This window comes from Carassius auratus, chromosome 40, assembly GCF_003368295.1.
Source record: "Carassius auratus strain Wakin chromosome 40, ASM336829v1, whole genome shotgun sequence".
In the NCBI taxonomy this organism is placed as follows: domain Eukaryota; kingdom Metazoa; phylum Chordata; class Actinopteri; order Cypriniformes; family Cyprinidae; genus Carassius; species Carassius auratus.
This window is the reverse complement of record NC_039282.1, coordinates 20,146,726-20,162,980: the sequence shown is the minus strand read 5'-3', so window position 1 is coordinate 20,162,980 and position 16,255 is coordinate 20,146,726. Positions and strand designations below refer to the sequence as shown.

General features: G+C 38.3%; 2 protein-coding genes across 2 annotated transcripts in view; one reads left to right on the top strand and one right to left on the bottom strand.

Annotated features, from left to right (window-relative positions):
* LOC113058823 (limbic system-associated membrane protein) overlaps positions 1-12,390 on the bottom strand; it is an 18,510-nt gene extending 6,120 nt beyond the window's left edge. Inside the window, exon 1 of the mRNA XM_026227069.1 lies at positions 12,102-12,390. Within this exon, the coding sequence (XP_026082854.1) occupies positions 12,102-12,375 (274 nt within the window). The 5' untranslated portion in view covers positions 12,376-12,390. The remainder of the gene's footprint in view (positions 1-12,101) is intronic.
* The window catches only part of LOC113058824 (START domain-containing protein 10-like), a 122,197-nt gene that overhangs the window by 67,840 nt on the left and 38,102 nt on the right, over positions 1-16,255 (top strand). The window lies entirely within an intron of this gene.

Genomic DNA, 16,255 nt, shown 5'->3' with positions numbered 1-16,255 from the left:
ACACATCTGTTTTGAGCCGCAGACACACTCGTCCATTATTCCCGCACACTTCTGATCAAGGTGTGCGCAATCCCAAATATTCATCAAACCTATGCACCATTTCATTATGAAGCACTTTGTCATTTTACTCTGAGATCCAGATTAATGTGAATGCAGAACTGCATCTTCAGCAACACAAACGTGCAAACCTGTGAGAGACAGAGACTCATCTGCAGCACATCTGCCTCCAGCAGCACGCATTCATCTGTGTCTGTCAGCACTCACTCATTTTAATCTGTCATTCTAATCTCTGATATAGTCCTCTGTAATTCCAGGCCCCGCCCCTTAAGCACTAAACTCCACCCAGTCTCCTCTCCCACACACTATTCTACACCACAGCGTTCATCACACACATCTGTGAATATTCACTCATTCTGATCTCTAATGACAGTCTCTCTAATCCCAGACTCCGCCTCTTCTTATGTAAGCACCACCCCAGGCGTGCAATAAAGGAATTATGCAAATCAGGCTCAATTAAAAAATAAAATGCTGAAACACGTTGAAAAGGAGAATCTCGAGCTCCTCAGGATGAGATGAAGCACTCATGCATCTGTCTGTCTTGTAGGTTTGTAAATGGACAGACGTGTTGTCAGTGTCTGATAAATGATGTTCACTAGGTGGCAGATTGACTCTGTTTCTCACAGCAGTGCTTTGGCTCTCAATTCTCTCACTCTGTCTCCCTCTGCTTTCTCCTAAACCAATCACTGTTAGCTTTTTAAAAGCGCTCTCTCTCTCTCTCCTGAAACACACACAATCTTTTTCTCTCTCTCTCCTCAGAGCGTTTCTGTCTTTCTCTCTAACATGCATGAAATTGGAATTGTAGTTGCAGCAGGACTGACAAGAAAATCTCTAACAGAAATACATGTTTCTCCAGCCCGACAAGAGCAGACTCATAAACCACACACACGGCATCTTTCAGGGGTTTTTGGCTCATAATTTCTGACCAGATTCACTCTCACACCTGAAAAAACCATCACCAGCTGCTCATTATGCCACAGTTTATGATAATAATATTAGTTAATAAAAGCCTCATGAGTGAAAATCATCATGACCATCATACAGAAACAGCTGTCATACCCTTGACAAAAAATATTTTACTAACACTGGCATTTCTAGCACTACAGAGACATTAGTAATACTACTGGAATTACTTATATTACAGGCATTCCTAATACTACAGACGTTTTCATTACTACTGAAATTATTAATATTACTGCCATTCATAATACTACAGACGTTATCATTACTACTGAAATTTCTAATATAACTGCCATTCATAATACTACAGATGTTATCATTACTACTGGAATTACTTATATTACAGGCATTCCTAATACTACAGACGTTATAATTACTACTGAAATTATTAATATTACTGCCATTCATAATACTACAGACGTTATCATTACTACTGAAATTTCTAATATAACTGCCATTCATAATACTACAGATGTTATCATTACTACTGGAATTACTTATATTACAGGCATTCCTAATACTACAGACGTTTTCATTACTGCTGAAATTATTAATATTACTGCCATTCATAATACTACAGACGTTATCATTAATACTGAAATTTCTAATATTACTGCCATTCATAATACTACAGATGTTATCATTACTACTGAAATTACTAATATTACTGCCATTCCTAATACTACAGACGTTATCATTACTACTGAAATTTCTAATATTACTGCCATTCATAATACTACAGATGTTATCATTACTACTGAAATTATTAATATTACTGCCATTCATAATACTACAGACGTTATCATTACTACTGAAATTTCTAATATTACTGCCATTCATAATACTACAGACGTTATCATTACTACTGAAATTACTAATATTACTGCCATTCATAATACAACAGACGTTATCATTATTACTGAAATTACTAATATTACTGCCATTCATAATACTACAGATGTTATCATTACTACTGAAATTACTAATATTACTGCCATTCATAATACTACAGACGTTATCATTACTACTGAAATTACTAATATTACTGCCATTCATAATACTACAGATGTTATCATTACTACTGAAATTATTAATATTACTGCCATTCATAATACTACAGACGTTATCATTACTACTGAAATTTCTAATATTACTGCCATTCATAATACTACAGATGTTATCATTACTACTGAAATTATTAACATTACTGCCATTCCTAATACTACAGACGTTATCATTACTACTGAAATTACTAATATTACTGCCATTCATAATACTACAGACGTTATCATTACTACTGAAATTACTAATATTACTGCCATTCATAATACTACAGATGTTATCATTACTACTGAAATTACTAATATTACTGCCATTCCTAATACTACAGACGTTATCATTACTACTGAAATTACTAATATTACTGCCATTCATAATACTACAGACGTTATAATTACTACTGAAATTACTAATATTACAGGCATTCCTAATACTACAGACGTTATCATTACTACTGAAATTACTAATATTACTGCCATTCATAATACTACAGATGTTATCATTACTACTGAAATTACTAATATTACTGCCATTCCTAATACTACAGACGTTATCATTATTACTGAAATTACTAATATTAGTGCCATTTATAATACTACAGACGTTATCATTACTACTGAAATTACTAATATTACTGCCATTCATAATACTACAGATGTTATCATTACTACTGAAATTACTAATATTACTGCCATTCCTAATACTACAGACGTTATCATTACTACTGAAATTACTAATATTACTGCCATTCCTAATACTACAGACATTAATAATACTACTGAAATGACTAATATTACTGCCATTCATAATACTACAGACGTTATAATTACTACTGAAATTACTAATATTACAGGCATTCCTAATACTACAGACGTTACAGATACTACTGAAATTACTAATATTACTGCCATTCCTAATACTACAGACATTAATAATACTACTGAAATGACTAATATTACTGCCATTTATAATACTACAGACATTATCATTACTACTAAAATTACTAATTATACTGGCATTCCTAATACTAAAGATGTTAATAATACTACTGAAATTACTAATATAACTGGCATTCCTAATACTACAAACATTAATAATACTACTGAAATTACTAATATTACAGACCTTATGACTGACATTATTAATATTATAAATCATTAATATCATTGACATTACTAATATTATAAATTACTAATATTACTGACATTTCTAATATTAAACAGTACAAATTAGTACAAACTGACATTGAGCCAATTTGAGTCAATTTTATTGTGAAGAGGAAAACCCCTTGAGATGTAACATCTCGTTTTCGAGGGGACCTCAAAAAAAAAAAACATACTTCACATACATACATAGCCTACATACTAACAAAACAAAGACAAAAGCTCTCCATCACATCAAAACCACCCATTTCATCTCCAATTCAACCTGCAAAACAGTTGCAACTGGTATCCAAATGATTAAGAAGAGACATATTAAACTGGTAGAAGGAGGAAATTGATCTAAAAGACCTAGGTAAAGCATTCCAATCAGAAGGGGCTTTAAATTTAAATGTTCTCCTCCCACTTTCCTTGGATATCTTTGGTACAGAAAAGAAAAGATGGTCCGTGTCTCTTAGGCTATAAGATGTTGGGTATGGAATCAAATATTGTTTCAAATAAGATGGATAGTTTGAAAAAATGCATTTGTAAACAAACTGCAACCAGTGAAACTGCCGTCTAGAATTTAGTGAAAGAAGATTCAATGACTGATACATTTGGCAGTGATGTGTTCTAAATGGACACCTCAAAACAAATCTGCAGATACTATTATAAATCACATTCAAAGGTTTGAGATTGATATAAGCAGTGTTCTGATGAACAACATCCGCATAATCAATTATGGGCAATAATAGTTGAGTAATAATTTTTAATCTAACCTGTTTTGTAAAACAATTAATTGAGCGGTATAATATTCTTAAACTACAATTTATGTTTTTTACAATAGAATTTACATGAGTTCTAAAGGTAAGTCGGGGAGTCGAGCCAAAGGCCTAGATATTTAAACTCCTCAACATTCTTTAGAGGTGTACCATCCACAAATTTAACATGAAGATAATTATTTTGCTTATGGAGTGCAGTTCTAGTTGCAAAAAGCATACTATAAGACTTGTTTTTATTCAGCAGAAGTAAATTAGAAGAAAACCATGTTTGAATAAGATTAAAATCAAATTGAAGTGAGGTTTGAATCTTAGATATATCGTAGCTGGATGTATACATAACTGTGTCATCTGCATATAGATGAATCTGACATTCTGAGCATAATTGTGGAAGATCATTTATAAAAATGGAAAATAAAAGAGGCCCTAGGGAAGAACCTTGAGGGACACCTGTTTCAATTATTCTAGTCTGGGAGAGAACATCGTTAAAAGACACGCTTTGACATCTGTAATGCAGATATGAATTAAACCAGAGAACAGCTGATTTGGAAAGACCAATAGCATATAGTTTGTCGAGAAGAATATAATGATTGACCATGTCAAATGCCTTAGTGAGGTCAATAAAGATTGCACCAGTAGACCTGTTATTATCTTGTGCCGAAAAATATCATTGGTAAATAATGTAAGGGCTGTTGTTGTCGAGTGATGAGGTCTAAATCCAGATTGATTTGGAGTTAGGAGGGAAAAGTCATTAATATACTTAGACAATTGCCTAAAAATCAGCTTTTCAAATATCTTAGCTACATTACTGATTATGGAAATTGGTCTATAATTATTGACTTCAAATGAATCACCCCTTTGTGTAATGGCATTACCTTCGCAAATTTCCACATTAATGGAATTACACAGGTGGAAAGTGATAAATTAAATAAGTCACATAGTGGAACTGCTAGTAGATGAGAAGAAAGTTTAATAAACTTCATGTCCAGACCATCAGGACCAGCACCATTAGAAGATTTTATTTCTGAGATAGCCTGTAGGACTTCAGAGGGATAAATTGTTGAAAATGAGAAAGAGATATTATTCACAATATTTGTTGTGGTAGAATAAGAGAGGTCAGATAATTGTGAACTACCCATAGAAGCAAAGTGTTGATTGAGGGCATTAGCCATTAGAATAGGGTCAGTGATAATGTTATTATTCACTCTAAGTTTAGAAGGAGGACTTGTCTTGGTTTTGTTAATTAAAGAGTTAAGTCTCTTCCAAAATTGCTTAGGGTTTTTGATGTCATCTGATAAAGAGTGCTTATAGTAATTTGATTTTGCATTCCTTGTTTTAGTTGTACAAGCATTTCTTAATTTCTTATAAACAGACCAATCAGCAGCTTCCTTTGTCTTGCGGAATCTGACCCAGGCTTTATCACGTTGTTTAAATAAATATATTAAATCACCATCTATCCAAGGTAAATGACTACCCTTGACCTTTACAGATGTCCAAGGTGCATGTTTATCAATGACTAAAAGTACCTCTGAGAGAAAGAAGTTCCAGGCGTCTTCAACATAAGGAATTATTTGAAATCTGGACCAATTAATACTTATTATATCTTGAATAAAAGCTTCTGTATTCAGGTTTTTACATTGCCTTATTCTAATTACCTTAGGTGGCAGACTGGGCAATCTTATTTTCCATACACAAAAACAATTGAGGGACCACTAAAATAATCTGGCAAAACACCAGATTTAGAAATTCTATTAGGATGAGTAACCAGAATCCAGTCCAGAAGAGACTTGGATTTTTTAACTACCCTAGTTGGATCAGAAATCACTTGAGTGAGGTTTAGACTATTGAACAAACTTTTCTCGTGAGAAGATGACCGATCCAGCCAATTACGATTAAAATCACCCAATAAAATCAGCTCGTTTGCATGGTCTAAAGAATTAAAAGTAGCAAGAATACAATTTGTAGAGTCAACAGGGGAATTCGGAGGTCTATAAATGTTACCTATAGTTAACTGCTTGTTTTCATGAAAAGCAATATTAACAAATAAGCATTCCAAATCTACAGCTTTCTCCTTTGGTATAATGAGGTCAGAAAATAAATGAGAAGATATATACGTAGCCACTCCCCCACCACGAGTGGCCCTGTCAGCTCTAGACAACGTATAGCCATCAAGTTAACATCTGCATCGGATAAATCACTATTCAGCCATGTTTCAGAAAGTGTAATGACACTGGGCTTATTGTAAGAAAGCCAAGCTCTTAACAAATCAATTTTATGTACCAAACTCCTAATATTTAAATGAATAACAAATAAACCTTTACCTATACAAAATCATCAAAAAATGAATAAACAGGGAGAACGAGGAGAAAAGGGCGATGGTTACAGGTGAGCTTATCACACATATCTCTACAAACCATTACCCACAAACATATACATATAAACACGCATACCTCCATGTACACAAAAAAACACACAAATGGGCCAAGCCAAGGCATAGTCTAGAGAGAGAAATAATGCAGGCTAAGACCGCAGATTATTAACTGTAAATGCTTTATAAATTTCCCTGTGTTCAGACCTCAGTATGAAACATCCCATAGAGAGAGAGAAAAAAACAAAAAATCAAAAAAACAAAACAAACAATATTTTCCAGCTATGGGATTCATTTTGTAGCACTATAAAAGGAGCGCAACAGAGAGAGAGAGAAAAAAAAAAAACATCTCAATGTTCTGGTCCCGGGTCATTTAAGTCATTTACATATTATATAACCTTCAAGATGTAAACAAATAAGTCCCAATTACGCTAGTAATGGCATACAAACATCAACTTCCAAAAAACCTTTTATCAATAGGCTACCTTCTAAACAGGTGCAGTCCGTCATTCAGGTAAACGTTGTATATCCCGAAGAAACGATTCAACTTCCCCTGGAGTCTTGCACAACACGGATTTACCATCGGAGATAATCTTTAGCGTAGCAGGGTAGAGCAAGGAGTAATCAATGTCAAGTTCACGAAGTTTCTTTTTGATAACGTCAAACTCCCGCCGCTTTTGGCGGAGACTGGTACTAAAATCCGGGAATATATGAACACGTTTTCCGCTATACTTAAGATCATGTTTTTCACGGGCAAGACGTAGGATTTTAAACTTATCCTGAAGACTGAGTAGTTTCACCAGGATAGGCCTCGGAGCAAGATTCTTCTGGTTCTGTGACTGTTGCATAGGGGAGCGGTGGACCCGCTCAAGAGCTGGAGGTACCGGAAAGTTCTCTACACCCAAAAGCTGCTGTATTAGGCCACCGATGAACCCGTGGATGTTTTTACCCTCAGCTTTTTCAGGAACATGAATGAAACGGAGATTGTAGGCCCTGCTTCGGTTTTCAAGCTCATCCAGTTTATCCCGCAGGTAGGAATTTTCACCCTCGATTGACTTAAGGCATTTTTGAATGTCAGATAGTAATCCTCATTGGAGCTGACCCTGTGTTCAAGCTCAGTTTGCCTAAAGTTGATAAAGAGCAATTGATAGACGTTAAGCTTGACTGAATATTGTCCATTTTTGCATCTAAGTGTGAACTCATTTCAACTTTCAGTTGTTGTATAATATCCACGATAAACTTGTTTGTTACTGCTTGCTCCATGATGAACACGCGCTTTAAGTTATTTGAAGTCAAATAGCCAACTTGCGGGCCAGCCTGCATCAAACACTCATCCTGCCGCCATTACAACTTGACTTGTAATGTTTTGCGTCTCTGACAAATATGACATTACAAATGTTACTCACAAAACTGAAATTTCTTGATTAGGGTTCATTAATAAAGCGCTTTCATTAAAAGATGTTACCACTGATAAATAATATTTTCCTCTAACTCAAAATAAAAAAACAAAATTTCACCAGTTTAATTACAAAATGTGTTTTGAACCTTTATAATTTTGAATTAGAGCAAACTAATTTTTGGTCGGACCTTAAACCGAATTAAAAGACTGTAGAGTGTCTGCATCTGCTGTTATATGTTACAGACATCAATAACATTATTAAAGTGTTCATGAATTATAGTTCATTTAAAATAGTATGCCAACTGTGCCTGAAAAACTGTCTGATCCTGAGCCTCAGACCAGCTGAAATCTCAAGACTATGCACTCACACATACACACACACACGCACACACACACACACACACACACACACACACACACACACACACACACACACACACACACACACACACACACACACACACACACACACACACACACACACACACACACACTCACATACACACATACACATACACATACACACATACACACACTCACTCACTCACACATACACACACACACGCACACACACACACACACACACACACACACACACACACACACACACACTCACATACACACATACACATACACATACACACATACACACACTCACTCACTCACACACACACACACACACACACACACACACACACACACACATACACACACACATACACACTTGCACACACACTCACATACACACATACTCACTCACTCACACACACACACACACACACACACATACACACACACATACACACTTGCACACACACTCACATACACACATACTCACTCACACACACACACACACACACACACACACACACAAACACACACTCTGAAGTGGGTGACTATCTGAAGTGTATGATCATAGGGAAGGAAATGAAGATAATTACATGTTACTGTTGTTGTTGTGTTTGAAGCCGGTAATGACTGCAAGAGTAACTCTAACGCATTATAAAACACTCTCTCTCTCTCTCTCTCTCTCTCTCTCTCTCACACACACACACACACACTTCAGGATTGCAGTCACTCACACTCATGACAACATTAATACTGAACAAACAAAGCAGTTCTAGTCAAACGAATGAACACTAGCTCACTGTACAGAGACCCACTAAAGCTTCACATATTAAAATCAGTTCATAACAACACTACCCATAATCCTGAAGAGAGATCCACCAATCAGAGAAAGTGCTGTTACCATGGAAACAGAAAAAATGTGACAGTGAGTGACGTCCTGTCATCCAGTGACGTATTAAAGACATCTCTTATGTTCTTATGTTCACTTATAAACTAGGAATATTTCTCCCACAAGCACATATTGGTGAATATTTTTAAACTAAACAGTAATATTCATATGTGACCACTGCATATTCGACTTTATTTCTGATCAGAAGAAAAACCTCAGACATACAGACATCATCATGAAGAAGATACAGTGAGTTTATACTGAACTGCTGCTCTTGCTCCTTCATCAATATTTCACTTTTACTCTTTTATTATGAGCATCATCACACCGCATTAACAATCATAACCAGCTCCAGACGCTCTTCAGTCTGCGGCCGAACAGAGCCAGTGCTTCCTTCCTGTCTGAACTGCAGACGAGAACAATAATCCTGCAGTGTTTGATCGATTCTGAAGATGAACGACGTTTGCCTGTAATTTATTAAGTCAGACGCGTCTTTTATTTTGTGCTGTGCAGCAGAGCTGCTCGTATTAATCTTGAGGGAAACTTGCACAGCCAAGTTGATCTTCTCTAATTGTATAAAGATTTATGATTTTGCAAAAACAAAAACGCACCATACAATACCAAAGACTAATGAACATGTTCCTGCATAGAAAACAAGAATGGTGTTTTTTCTCCTCCTGAGGCGCTGGGCATAAATCTCCCCTGCGCTTTGCCAAGACCCCTTCTGAGCGCATGCCCCCGGACAGTAGAGCCGAAAAACCTTCACCTGTGAACGGCCTGTGGATCACCGCGGTGTGGACTCGTGCACCGATGTGCTTCACTAGTGTTAGACTGTGAAAGATCCAGTATCTCAGGGATGTGTTATGAGAACTGCAGCCAAACACTGAACTCACTCACACACAAAAAAGCTGATTTAATTGAGTCGTCTGATAGCATGGTTACTCTAGGACAAACACCTTCTCATCAGCAGAAACAGAGGAACAAGTGTGAAATGACCCAAATACATTTTAGTTTCACACAAACAGACCAATTGGTAATGAGCCTCCAGAAGCTTACATGGCTGCGGTTGCCAGATGTTATGAGTTTAAATCCCCCAATCAGAGTGTCAATACATTTTCTGCTCAGTGTTTTCTTAAAGAGCCACACAGATGGGAAATCAAAAATGACCTGTATTACAGAGTATGATGTAGCTGTCCATCAGTGTAAACAATGTGCAAAGTAATCAAACCAAAAAGTACACGATTTATAAAGTTATTGGCTTCTAAAGTAAGGAGTCGACTCTGAATCGCTGAAACGAGTCGTTATAGATTTCAAATCTTTTGCCCATCTCAATGTACGTCACTAGGAACACTTTGCATAATAATCTCCGCCTACCGTCTTGAGAGAAACTGACCTCTGACCCCCCCCCCCCCCACACACACACACAGACGCTCTGGTTGGTGTGATAGCATCATGTCGAGGAGACAGTGTGTTTTTAATTGTAAAGGCAAGTTTGTTTTATTTTCACTGCCAAAGAATGAAGATCAGAAGAACCAATGGCTAAAATTCATTTTCACCACAATACCAGAGCAGTACAACAAATCCTTGTTGTGTTCACAACATTTCACTGATGACTGCTTTTCTAATCTCGGTGAGTACAGCGGGATTTTCAAAGCGTTTGGCCATAAAAGAGGGTTCATTACCAACTTTATTTAGACCAACGAGCATCTCCGAATCACAGCGAAGTATGATTATGAAGTTATGTGTCTGTTTTCTCCCGAGCGTCTTATCAGTATGTGTGCGGTCTGCAGCCTGTCTGCGCTGATCGTCATGTACAAACACATCATTAAAATGAAGTGTAACAAGTGCTGCCGAAAACAGATATTCTGTGATAAAGTAATCCATATGAAAACAACGCGATGTCTGTTTTTCACGTCTCCCTTCATTATATCTAATGTGACCACGCCCCCGCGCTGAACGCTATTCAGATTCAAACTGAAGCGCGGCTTGAATACACACACACAGAAGAAAAAGCAGCGAGACTGTTCAAGTTTTTTTATTTTACTGTTTGCTTCGCGATGAGAGGAATAAGACATAATTCACCCCAAACAGATGCTAACACATAGTTTACCGTGGAGGTGTGTGCGAAACAACCAATCAAACCTGACTATGTTAGTTGACCAATCAGAACACAGTATGCTACCGAAAGGTGGGGTTTAAGGAAACTGAATCTTTTGAACAGCTTCGCGCGAACCGTTTGGGGATCTCTGAGAATTGAGGTAATTTTAAAATGATATTTTGACAAAATGACAATGTTTTTTAACCTTAGATGGATTTAAACCTAATGTACAGGACTTATAAACAGTGATAGGAAGCATCTTCATCTTACTGGCTCTTTAACAATTTCAACCTGCCAACCATCTCTCCACATTATGGAAAACACACTGATGAGCTGAAAACAGCAGCAACTTGTACGTTTAGTGTCTCTTGAGATATTCTGCTCTCTTTCATTCGGTCGTTCAAGATAAACCTGTGAGCAAACCATGAGTTGATTTTCTCTTGATTTGTGCTTATGGTGCAGTGCAGTAACGCTGATGAGATGTCGAAAACTGTATGAACAGTTCAATCATTGACGTGGAGTGAATGTGAACAGTTGAGAGAAAATCAGATGGGTGTCATTATACTGGGTTTCTGCTGTTAAACAGACCTGCTGTAGCTGAAAAATGAAAGCTGGTTATTTAGTCCATATCGCTCTTATATTGCATGTGTCCTATTGTTTGCATCCTTTTCTTCTTAATTAAATGTGAAATAATATTTTGGTGATATGACCGGCCTGTGCTTTGACTTGAATGGTCTGTCATTAGTTTTAATAGTGTTTAAGATTATTGGCTGTGCTGCTCAGGAACTCTCAAAGGAGTCTTAAAAACTGACGTGAAAAAGAATCGTGATTCTGCCAGAAAAACAATCGTGATATGCTGTTTTTGCCAAATCGCCCACCCGTGCATCCAGCTCATCATCAGATGTGTGATCTGAGCGCTGATGGAGTGAGTGGGAGGTTTCTGCAGGAGGATGAACAGATGATGAGCTGTCATTGGTCTGACGGCCTGTCAATCACAGTGCTCACCTTGAACGATGAGATAGACCTGTGACGTCTTGGGCTGCTGTTTGGTCTGGATGGAGCAGGTATACGGCCCCTCGTCGAACACATCCACCTTCTGTATCCTCAGACTGTACTCCAGCTGACCCTGAGTCACCAGCTCCACCCGCGGGTCCAGAGACCACTTATCCTCACCCGCGAAGATGATGTTGGAGCGGTTCAACCAGGCCACCTTCGACACCTTATCATCCACATAACACCTGACGGAGAGACGGACAGCTTCGGTTACTATCACACACATACAGACACACTCATGTCATCCTCTAGATCTGAGCCCGTCACGTGTGTGAGTGACAAACAACCTTCAGACGTCACTGAACTGAACAACTAAAAAAGATTATTTCACAAATAAATGACAAGCAACACACTGAGTTGAGGAATAGTTCAGACAAAAATAGAAATGTGCTGAAAATGTGCTCATCCTCAGGCCAACCAAGAGTTTGTTTCTTCATCAGATTTGACTTTTTTCTCCAGTGAAAAAGTGCATCTGCTGTTGTTGTTTAGATCTGTTTAAACGCTGCTTGATCTGTGCAGATTTCTCTCCTGATTCAGACCAGAACACTGTTTCACTGGAGGAAGTGTTATTATGGATTATAGACTCTATGTGTTTGAGTTAAAATCATCTTAATGCTGGATGTGTTTCAGGTTTTGTCTTCTCCAGATGTTCACTGATGGACTGGAGTGCTGTGGATTATTGTGATGTTTTTATCAGACTCTCATTCTGACGGCACCCATTCACTGCAGAGCATCCATTGATGAGACACTGATGCAGTGCTACATTTCTACAAACCTGATGAAGAAACACACTCCTCCTGATCTCAGATGACCCGGATGAGACAGTTTTATCAAAATGACATTGTTGGCTTAACTATTCTTTCAAATGTGAAAAAAAGTATTTTCTCAAAAAACAAACTCAAACAATCTTTGTGTATTGACTGAAATCTCCAGAAATGGATGAGAATTAGTTTTAACGGCGAGTCTCTCATCTGTGTTTCAGTGTGGATCGTAGTCTTCCTTGATTGTAGCTCTCTGGATGAAGTGTTCATTCACGTTCACAAGCACATAATCAGAGAGAGAGAGAGAGAGAGAGAGAGAGAGAGGGAGGGAGAGAGAGAGAGAGAGAGAGAGAGAGAGAGAGAGAGAGAGAGAGAGAGAGAGCGCGACAGGCTGGCAGTCTGTGAGCTGCAAACACAGGACTTCCTGTCCATGATGGACCGGTTCTGGCTGATCTCCACTCGTTCACACTGAGTTTCCTCCAATTAAACCGCTGAGAGACTCTGTTAACCAGCAGCTGTCTCTCTCTCTTCAGGGACTGTCTGTCTGTCCACCCTTCTGTCTCTCTGATGGGCAGCTCAGCATGTGTGTGTGTGTGTGTGTGTGTGGACACTCGCTGTGGGCTCGCCTGAGGGAGTCAGTGTGTCAGACACTAATGAGACAGACAGGAGATTTGCTGAGGCAGTGAGAGACAGACAGAGCTGCAGTATGAGTTTAATCAGCTCAGGCTCCGTGTCTCTCTCCCTCTCACACACACACACACACACACACACACACACACAGGCGTGTGTTGGTTCAGGATGTTCTGCTGCTCTCTCAGGTATCGCGTGTCTCAGCAGACTCATGCTCATAGATGAAGCTGTTTCTCTTTTAAAGGAGACTGAAGTGAGACCAGAACAGCTGCTCAAGAGACGGCTGTGATTACAGCTGATCTACTGACAAACTAAACCTTCATTAAGACATAGAGAGAGCAGTTACTTGATCTTGAGCAGGTAAAATGTGTTTGCAGCAGGGCAGTCTAAACCCAAAGCTAACTATATGTTCTCAGAATGTTTTGCAGGTAGACGCCAGATTCAACTGCTCCAGACACATCTCTATGTTGTCACTCATAATAACAATCAATGAGTTCAAAAGTTGGTTGTAAAAACAGCCTAAATTAAAATTCCTGAAGAACTTGGATGAGTCTCCTGAAGGTACAGATATTCATGCATGCATATATCTAGAATTCAGTAACTTGCTGTGGAGTGTTATGCCTGACCCACGGCAGATCAAACCCGCTAGTATTGGTAGGTTCAGGAGAAGGTGTGGGAAAGGTTAGGATTAGCCAATCAGGTAGTGACTTAAACGAGGGGGTAATCATTTGGAAGGGGTTTAAAACTGTGGCTTTAACCTTTCTAATATGGCAGATGACGTACGTATAACGGCACATAGAAACAACCATTAACAGGGCATCTAGCTATACTTATCTTTTTTTTTGATAACATTCCAGAAGATGTTATTTCTTACGGAGCCTTTCTGGTCCCACTTTGTCAAAAAAAAAAAAAAAGATACTAACTCGTGGCCTCAAGATAAGTAACTCGTGGCCTCAAGATAAGTAACTCGTGGCCTCAAGATAAGTAACTTGTGGCCTCAAGATAGTAACTCGTGGCCTCAAGATAAGTAACTCGTGGCCTCAAGATACTAACTCGTGGCCTCAAGATAAGTAACTCGTGGCCTCAATATAAGTAAGTTGTGGCCTCAAGATACTAACTCGTGGCCTCAAGATAAGTAACTTGTGGCCTCAAGATACTAACTCGTGGCCTCAAGATAAGTAACTTGTGGCCTCAAGATAGTAACTCGTGGCCTCAAGATAAGTAACTCGTGGCCTCAATATAAGTAAGTTGTGGCCTCAAGATACTAACTCGTGGCCTCAAGATAAGTAACTCGTGGCCTCAAGATAAGTAACTTGTGGCCTCAAGATACTAACTCGTGGCCTCAAGATAAGTAACTTGTGGCCTCAAGATACTAACTCGTGGCCTCAAGATAAGTAACTCGTGGCCTCAATATAAGTAAGTTGTGGCCTCAAGATACTAACTCGTGGCCTCAAGATAAGTAACTTGTGGCCTCAAGATAGTAACTCGTGGCCTCAAGATAAGTAACTCGTGGCCTCAAGATACTAACTCGTGGCCTCAAGATAAGTAACTCGTGGCCTCAAGATAAGTAACTTGTGGCCTCAAGATAGTAACTCGTGGCCTCAAGATAAGTAACTCGTGGCCTCAATATAAGTAAGTTGTGGCCTCAAGATACTAACTCGTGGCCTCAAGATAAGTAACTTGTGGCCTCAAGATACTAACTCGTGGCCTCAAGATAAGTAACTTGTGGCCTCAAGATACTAACTCGTGGCCTCAAGATAAGTAACTCGTGGCCTCAAGATAAGTAACTTGTGGCCTCAAGATAGTAACTCGTGGCCTCAAGATAAGTAACTCGTGGCCTCAATATAAGTAAGTTGTGGCCTCAAGATACTAACTCGTGGGCTCAAGATAAGTAACTTGTGGCCTCAAGATAGTAACTCGTGGCCTCAAGATAAGTAACTCGTGGCCTCAATATAAGTAAGTTGTGGCCTCAAGATACTAACTCGTGGCCTCAAGATAAGTAACTTGTGGCCTCAAGATAGTAACTCGTGGCCTCAAGATAAGTAACTCGTGGCCTCAATATAAGTAAGCTGTGGCCTCAAGATACTAACTTGTGGCCTCAAGATAAGTAACTTGTGGCCTCAAGATAGTAACTCGTGGCCTCAAGATAAGTAACTCATGGCCTCAAGATAAGTAACTCGTGGCCTCAATATACTAACTTGTGGCCTCAAGATAAGTAACTTGTGGCCTCAAGATACTAACCCGTGGCCTCAAGATAAGTAAGTTGTGGCCTCAAGATACTAACTTGTGGCCTCAAGATAGTGAAGAGTCTGACAAATGGACCCTTTATTATTAAACTGGACCCTGTACTGTAGTGCAATGTAATACATTCTGTGCAATATTCTCTATTTTAACATTCAGTGTAATATAGTTTGCTGCAGTTCTGCTTCTATTTATTTACTAGTACTGTTCATCACAATCAATTCAATTATGTTAATACAGTAATGTAAATCAACATTACTATGGCTGCATATCCATAGTCCTTTATAATTCTTCTTTATATTTTATAGCATATGTTTCTGAGTTAAACAAAACCAAGTAATTGCAATGATACATAATACAACACTCAGTTAATCTTTGTAACGTAAATCTTCTCAGATGACATAGATGCCTGGCAACTTTGTGGTTGTGATTAACGTAAACACAAAATTCATACTTTGCAGTCACGTGACTACC